Raw genomic sequence first — 8,269 nt, 5'->3', positions numbered from 1 at the left:
TACGCCTATGCTTCGGTCCAGTTAGAAGACATTTGATCCGCTCCGGCCATGGGACGGACTTTCTTTTTTGCCCGCAGTTTTGCTTCGTCCTGTTTGCTGCCCGAAGAAGATTTCTGCTTCATTCGGTTTTTGCTCCAGGCTACCCAACCAGAGGAATTCATTTAGGTTCACTCTCTCTCACTCTCTCTTTCTAACTCACACACACACGCACACACACACACACTTTTTCTTTTATTACAGAAGGATTGGCAAGGAAGTTTTCCTTCCTGCGGAAGCATTTTTCCACGCGAAACTAAATTTCCATCTCCTTCGCTAACCAACGAAGTCCGGGCAGGGCTACGAACCTTTCGCAACAGAATATTGGTTTCAAAGCACTAGTGGAAACGAGTGTCCTCTTCACTAAGGAGCCACCACCTGCTCCGAGTGTGCTGCGTTACATTGCTCGTTCACAAAGTCTTATGGTCAGTTTGATAATTCAACCTTTTTCTCGAGCAACAGAATGAAGAACAGTTTCTTTAGTAATGACGCACGCACGCAACCCCAAATCTTCCGCATCGAAACGGTGCGATACAAATTGCGGTCATTATCCGTGGCCCCTTGGGCATCTTCCATCCCTCCGCCCCGACCCAGGGGAGGAATGGATCCTAATCGGCACCTCGCCACGGGCGAAAGTTCGTCACCACCGGGCTGGCGAGAGTCCATCATCTCGGTGCTTGGTTGTGTTGGTAGGCAGCAAATTAACCAACACGGCCACGGCTGTCCCGACGGCGGCCGACAAGGACACCCCGGGAACGCACATAAACCTCACTAATCCGTTCGTCGGCCCGGCCGCCCGACGGAACGCACCGCAGTGTGTCGGAGATGTTGCGGAGAGCTGTAAATTAATTATGTTTAAATGGTTTAAGCAGCGAATAATGATGGGAGATTTGGACAAACAACGCGCCAACCATTAAGGTCACCGCCTGCAGAAAGTTTGATTTTCTTTCCCCCCTTTTTTCGCGCCTTTTTTCCCCGTTACGCTTCGTTTCCTTTGATATCCGAGGCGGCAGATCCTCTTAGCCGCGCGCGTGGATAACGAGATGCGGATAGAGTTCGGCCACCGCTTTGGGCGGCCTTCGAAAAGGGATAATTGCTTTCGGACATTCGGCCCCCTCCTGGTGCGCTGATGAGGGATGGTCCTCGTGTGTCAAAGACTGACAAAAGTTGGGAGCAAAAAACCGGGCATGTTGCGTCCCGTGACATTGTGTGACCCGGAACGGGTGGTCCTCGGGTGGAAACTATTGAAGCAGCTCGCAAAGACGGCAGCTAGGCAAGGACCTATGAGTCAGTGTCTCGCCGATTGAGCACAAAGATTAATTGTGTGTTCGAACTATGTGGCCCGCAGTGCGCATTTGTGTTAACGGCTTGGGCGAATCTATTGCGAAATTGTGATCAGTCCAGGGTAAGGTATGTTTGTTTGTTGGCGATAGAAATGGCTCGAAAGAATCGGTTCATTAACCGCGGTGAGCATATTTATGCGATATTACCGTAATCGGCTTAACAGTTTAAGAGTACACAACACACAAAAGGCACAGCACAGGGCAGATTACTGTCCATTACTATTGTGCACCAAATTGGTGGTGAGTTGTGGGATAAAAGTCAACTCGTCGGAAAGGTCTGTTGACCATCAAGTTGTGCCTTTAGAAAGAACCAATACCAAACTTAAGGCGATTGGCATTGGACTCCCTATTGATTATTAACCGCAAGGAGTATACATGGCGCTGACGTACTGAAAGATGACCGAGAATTTTATGTCGCATTGAGCTTCTCCTACCTAGACGCAAATGTTTGACTGACAATGCAAAGCAACCGCAGATCATTCAGCACTCAGAAAACTACCTCTGGAAGCATGAGTTCTGTTCAAAACTGACGAAAGCCCACGTCTCTCCTGGCTCCGGTGAGTTGGTCATGTTGATAAACACGCAAAATTCACAAACTTCGGGGTGAAGAAAGAAATTCGGGGTGACGATAAAACAAAAAAATAAAAAAAGAGACACCGGAGAAAGAGTCGCCTTGGGCCATTAAAATAGAGAAGAAAAGGAGAGACGGGAATATTAAATAATTCAGATCAGGTTCCAATATGCCACATGAACCGGATAAGCTAATGGGGACTCGTCATAAAACGGAGAGGCATGGAAGGCATAGAAGCTTGAATATTGATAAGTCCCAATCAGGATTCAATATGCCACAATCCACGATAGATACAAATAACACGGACAGAGAAACTGGATTGCGCAAATCTTTTATTACGAGTTACACAGTCCTCGATCCAAGACAAGAAAATGGGTAAGGTAACAAACGCCATTTCGACACAGAAGCGCGAAGCGCATAGTTTCGGTGCCTGTGCAATGTCATGACAATGGTGGACAATGATTTAGCGTCCTGAATTTAGCGGTTTAAATCGATAACTGTGAAAGGATAACTGTCACAGCCACGTTTTTGCATACCTTTAGGCGTACGAGTTAGCAAATCGAAACTCTCTGTCGTGTCCCGTCCGTTGTTTGACGTCAAACAAACGAGTTTCAAATTACACGTTGTAGCTCAAAAGACAATTTTGCAAACAGAAAAAACATTTTGTGTTATACACAGAATAATAATAATAGTAAAAATTAGCTTTATGACACAGCTCTGTCCGTTGTAATAGTAATATTAATAAAATATAATAAATCAAAACAAACTAAAATAATCGCATTCCGCAAATCACGCGTCGGGACACTGATTAACAGCGCCCTCTTAAAACCTCATGTCGCTTTCATAGACGACGCTTAGTTTTGGACCAGCGGATGAAAACCGAAAAAGAATACCAATATCTTTCCATCCCGAACGCTGCGTTGGGTAAATCGTGGCACTCACAATGCGGCACTTCATACATAGCGAAGCGGCACACTGGTTGGGAAACTTTTAAACAGAACGCACACTAATCCTAGCCCCGGCCAGCCGCCCACCGTCAGTCAGTCCGTGGCCACAGCCCCATTGCTATTCTGACGATTGACAAGGCACACTGCGGCAGCGACATATCCCGTTTCTGTTTAGTTTTTTGTGTGTCCATTCTCACCACATCCTATCGGTCCCCTGCCTCGATCCTGTGATGAAGTGCGCTTTTATCATTTTTCCACACATTTTTTCAGTCCACCCTTCTCGCTCTGGCGGCCTGCATTGTTCTGCCAACTTGCGCTCTCTGCGGCATTAGCCGCGTTACAGCACCGTTGCTGCGCTGCATTTGTTTTGCTTGAATTCCCGGCCCGGCCCAGGACGAAATGTATTCCGAGTTCCGTACCGTTCCGCATTCCGCTGGCCACCCATATTTCATCCACATTCGCCGTGCGCCCCGGCAAACCCCGATCGTGTGCGAAAATTAGCCCCCGGGGAGTACTTCCAGCGCTGCCAACCACCGCGCCCGTGTGCGCGACACAATGTGCGGCCCATCCATCTCGCGGAATAAAATATGAAATATGCAGCAAACAATAGACGGATCTCGGTTGCCGGTGAATTTCACATTCAAACACACAGAGTCCCCCGGTTGCCCGGTTATCAATGCTATCGCCGAAATATGGATGTGCCATGTGCACGGTTGTGTGTGTGTGTGTGTGTGGAGCATGTGTTGTGTGCCACGTTTTTCTTTTCTCGCTCTGCTGTTGCTGGTCTCTCCCTTTCTCTCTCTCTGGCGCTGGCATTGGAGCATTAAAACCTCGACGACTCAGCCCGACCGAATGAGTTGTGGTCCCGGTTCGTGCATATGATTGCGCGGGCGGGCGGGCCGACGGGCGGTCGGTCGCTAAGGCCTTGACGAACCGGGTGGCTGGCGGCGTATTTTCAGCCCACCCAGTTTTATGGTTTTCCATTTGTATGCTCCAACCCACCCGGCCCAGTCCGGCCCGGGGCGCCTTTTTTAACGGCCGATTTTATGTGCCCCTCGCGAGCAAGTGATCCCTCGTTAGCTGTTCGTTTGATTTTTCTTTTTCTCTTTATTGTTCCTGCTTCGGTTGCAATTCTTCACCAACCGCGGAATCACGGTTCCCGGCGGCGAACCGGCCCGGTAAGCTAATCTGTACCCGGAGAGATATCCGGAGGGACACCGGACCGGGCCGGTACAGTGTTATGTTTTTACTTCTCTCCGTTGACCGGGAAAACTCTTCTGCATCATTGTGGTGAGCTTGGTGAAGTGCACACCCCCGGGGCCCTGCAGTTACCACGGCGCGAAGGAATATTAGACATTGAGCCGTCGTCCATTCGTTCCTCTTTGCCGGTCAGTGTAGTCGGTGTAATTTAATAGCCTTGCGAGCGAACAGTAACTCGACTTATTTGCCGATTTGGCTGTAAAGACTACTTTTTAATGCATCGCCACCGCCCAAAGCGACCCAAAATTGTACGCAATTGTTCAAAACCGTTACATGGCGGCAGGCTTCCGGTGAAAATATGCTTCCAAAATCTCACGAATCAACGCTCTATGCTAAGGGACGCACTCTGGTTTATTTCATTAACTCGTCGCATGTACAATGTGTGGTCGAACAAGAGACTACGACTCTTCGGCGGACTCATTACTGCGACTGGGCCTGCCGGCCACCGTTCTGCCACTCTGCCTTCGGTGAGATGAAAAACCGGTGAATCTTGGGCCGAAATAATTCAGGACCCCATTAGCAACATGAGGAGGGCACGCCCAGCCCATCTCGATTCTTCTAACCCCTCTTTTTTCGGGTGGGCGACCAAGGGCCCATTAGTGGCCCCCTGGGTGGCGGGGGGGGGGGCCCCTTCTTTTTTCCCATAATTTCCCTCGGTCCATTCGGAACGAAGTGACCGGCTTGGCTTTGGTCATTGAATTCGTCGCGTTTTCGACCAGACAGGCGGCAGAGAGCTGTGAGAAGCATAAACATGGAAAGAAATGTCCACCAATTGAGTGCCGTCGGCCGGGCCGGGCCGGTAAGTGCTCGACCGTCTGTCTTTACGGGGCGTACTGCAGTATCGTGAGCCAATTCCGCTGCTGACGTGGCGTTTATTTTCCCTACACTTTACAGCGCCCAGCGTCACTCAGCGCCTGAGACGGCAGTCCCTATTGCCACTCGCGAATCCCGGTGGAGTCGGTGTAGTTGTCGCACCTGCCGCAGGCAACGGCGGGGCAACGGCGGGGCTGCGGAGAAACGTAATTAAACTGCAGATCATTAAAATTAGTGCACAAGAAAATGAGACTGCACCGCGCGCCGGACGACAAACGTTTCTGCAAACTTTGGCCAACCGTCCGCGCGGTCCCGAGAAACACGAGACGATGGGGCGGTGGGGCGGGATTCGGGGAAAGTTTTAGCAAGATTTTCCATTAAGCACCCGGTTCCGGTTCTGCCGGAGCCGAGAACGGGGGGCCAAGAAAAAGTTTGATTATATCAGAAATTTTATTACTTTTCTCTCGAGCAGCGCGCGCGCCACCCACGGTTTCGTTGTGTTTAATGTTTCCTTCTCTCCCTCTCTTTCTCTCTCTCTCTTTCTCTCTTCCACTCGGGCAGTCCCTCCGGAGCGGATGGTGATACGTGATCAGCTCGGCACGGAGCGCACGACGGTGGCGGGCCCGTACAGCGAGGGGGACAACATAAAGCTGCGCTGTGACGTGTACGGTGGGCGGCCGACTCCCACCGTGACCTGGTACCGGGACGGGGTGGCGGTGGTGGCCGACACCAAGTACATGCCGCTCGGGAAGCACCTGCGGAGCGAGATCGCGCTCGGGCCACTCACCCGCCAGGACCTGCACACGAAGCTGCTGTGCCGGGCGACCAACCACGCTCGGGCCCACCCGGTGGAACAGTCCGTCCAGATCGATATGAACTGTAAGTTGGGGCGGCGGCGAGTCGCAGACGCGACCCTTCGGGTCGACGACTTCCTGTGGCTCAATTTGATTGAACGCCTCTTAGTTAATTTGCATGCTTTTTTTGTTTCCTTCGTTTCGATATTCACACTCATTTTGGAAGGTTTTTTTGACTGTTTTAAAGCAATAGTGGCCCTGTCACTTCCATTGGATTATGTTACATTGGACTATAGCTTGTTGTTGGGCCTATATCGGTGCAAGGATAAGGTCCATATTGTCGCTCCAATGAAAGTCCGCAATTAGAGCAATGCTCTTGTTTTCGTGTTCGTTCTTGTTCAGGTTGTCAGGTTGTTCCGATAACGATCACACATCGGAGAGCCTTTTTCACCAGTCTTCCGAGCCGATCCTTGTCAAACGTGATGAATGCATGTTCGCCGTAAGCCCCCAGGCTTCAGTTGCATTGTTAGACGCACTTGTGACTAAGCTACGTTTCTTGGCACCTTTTGGTGAGATGTGTGTTACTAACTTCCATTGATTTTATGTGTTTTTCTGACGTTTACTAGTCACTTTAGCTGATCATTTTATGTTGTTTATTTCTTATTTTACATCAATTGATTCATTTCGGCACTTCATTTTATCGTTTTGACTGTTTTGTTGTATGATAGGCGTTACGCATTGATTGCGTTAACTTCAAACGGCAAGAAGGAAGGTTTCTATCACATTTTTTTTAATGACGCTTCCGCCATTTCGCCCGCCAGTTGCTCCACTGAACATAAGACTGATCGGCGCGCACCAGCCGTTGTCGGCCGGCCGAAGATATGACCTCCTGTGCCAAAGTGCCGGCTCGCGACCAGCCGCATCCATCACCTGGTTTCTGGACGGTGTGCGGCTCGACAAGAGCAAGGAAACCGTAAGTGTCCGCAGCATCAATCGCACAGCATCGCTAGTATCTAGATACACTTTTTCTTCAATCCCCACAGACGTCTGCCGATGGCAACCAAACCACGAGCACCCTGTCCATCGTGCTGCAGCGGGCCGATGCGGGCAAGTACCTGTCGTGCAAGGCGTACAACTCCTACGTGCAGTCCGACGCCCTCGAGGACGGCTGGCAACTGGACATCCAGTGTAAGTAGCTACCGGCCAGCCCCGGCTGAGGCCCGATCAGTGGTTAGGGGCCAGTCTTCCAAATAGCCCACTTCGCTTGCGTCTTCGCAGATGTGCCCGATGCCTTCGTAAAGCTGGGCAGCTCGCTGGACCCGAACGCGATCCGGGAAGGCACGGACGTGTACTTCGACTGCATCGTGACGGCGCACCCGGCCGTCTACAAGGTCGAATGGAAGCACAATGTGAGTGGTGGCCGACTCCTTGTCGTGGCGTGTCGTCGCACATCTCTCATGGTGCCTTTTTTCTCACATTCCCGCGTGTCGTCCGTGCAGAATAAATCGCTAACGCGCAACATATCGCAGGGCGTGATCGTCAGCAAGCACTCGCTGGTCCTGCAGGGTGTCTCCCGGACGACGGCCGGCAACTTTTCGTGCGTGGGCTTCAACGCCGAGGGCGAGGGCAGCAGCCCCATGTTCGAGCTGAATGTGATGTGTAAGTGAATAATTGAATTTTTCATTTGCCCCACCCGGACCCGGAGGACCCGCCATGATGGGACCTGCAGTTCCGGCCGACGGGACTTTCGACTTCCTGTTTCCCGGGTTTTTTTTTTGTGACGGTCTTCCGGCTCACAATTCATTCTTCTTCTCCAATTCGCCAGATGCACCGACCTGTGCCCCGAACCAGCCCCGGGTGTACGGCGTGGCGAAGCAGGAGAACGCCGAGATACGCTGCGTGGTCGACGCGAACCCGCCCGACGTGGAGTTCAAATGGACGTTTAATAATTCAGCCGAGAGCATCGACGTGCAGGCGAGCCACATCTCCCGCCTCGGTAACGAACGCTTTGGGGTCCTAAATCTTTCCAGACGAGAACCAGCAGCTGGCGTGGCCAACTGTCATCGATTGGGGCGGGAACACCAATGGAGGCCAATTTTTTGCCCCCCGCCCCCCTCTCTTTCTCTCTGTCTCGTCTCGGTTTTGGTTACAAAATGAACTGTTAGCTCTTGGCATTTCCCGGGGTCCTAACTTGAGGTTTTCCCTTTATTTCTCCGTTCTCCGTTGCACGTTACACGCGCGCTGGTGCTCGCTGCCGTCCGCGAAATAATGAACATCCCTCCGGGGGCCTCCACAGGAACGTCGTCGGTCGTATCGTACACACCGATGACCGAGCTGGACTACGGTACGCTGCTCTGCTCGGCGACCAACAAAATTGGCAAACAGCGACAGCCCTGCGTGTTCCACATCATCGCCGCAGGTAAGTCACTCGTCACGGGCACCGGGCACGGTTTAGCATAGGTTGCCGCCCGGGCTATGGGAATGATTGTACGGTCCATCTCCTTG

General features: G+C 51.7%; 1 protein-coding gene across 1 annotated transcript in view; it reads left to right on the top strand.

The window, feature by feature from the left end:
• The window catches only part of LOC128270117 (hemicentin-1), an 80,925-nt gene that overhangs the window by 63,932 nt on the left and 8,724 nt on the right, over positions 1 to 8,269 (top strand). Inside the window, exons 4-10 of the mRNA XM_053007522.1 lie at positions 5,532 to 5,849; positions 6,586 to 6,737; positions 6,808 to 6,952; positions 7,043 to 7,173; positions 7,264 to 7,423; positions 7,590 to 7,760; positions 8,061 to 8,183. Coding sequence (XP_052863482.1) covers positions 5,532 to 5,849; positions 6,586 to 6,737; positions 6,808 to 6,952; positions 7,043 to 7,173; positions 7,264 to 7,423; positions 7,590 to 7,760; positions 8,061 to 8,183 — 1,200 coding nt within the window. The remainder of the gene's footprint in view (positions 1 to 5,531; positions 5,850 to 6,585; positions 6,738 to 6,807; positions 6,953 to 7,042; positions 7,174 to 7,263; positions 7,424 to 7,589; positions 7,761 to 8,060; positions 8,184 to 8,269) is intronic.

This window comes from Anopheles cruzii, chromosome 3 (assembly GCF_943734635.1).
Source record: "Anopheles cruzii chromosome 3, idAnoCruzAS_RS32_06, whole genome shotgun sequence".
NCBI lineage: Eukaryota > Metazoa > Arthropoda > Insecta > Diptera > Culicidae > Anopheles > Anopheles cruzii.
This window is presented reverse-complemented; position numbering and strand designations above follow the sequence as displayed.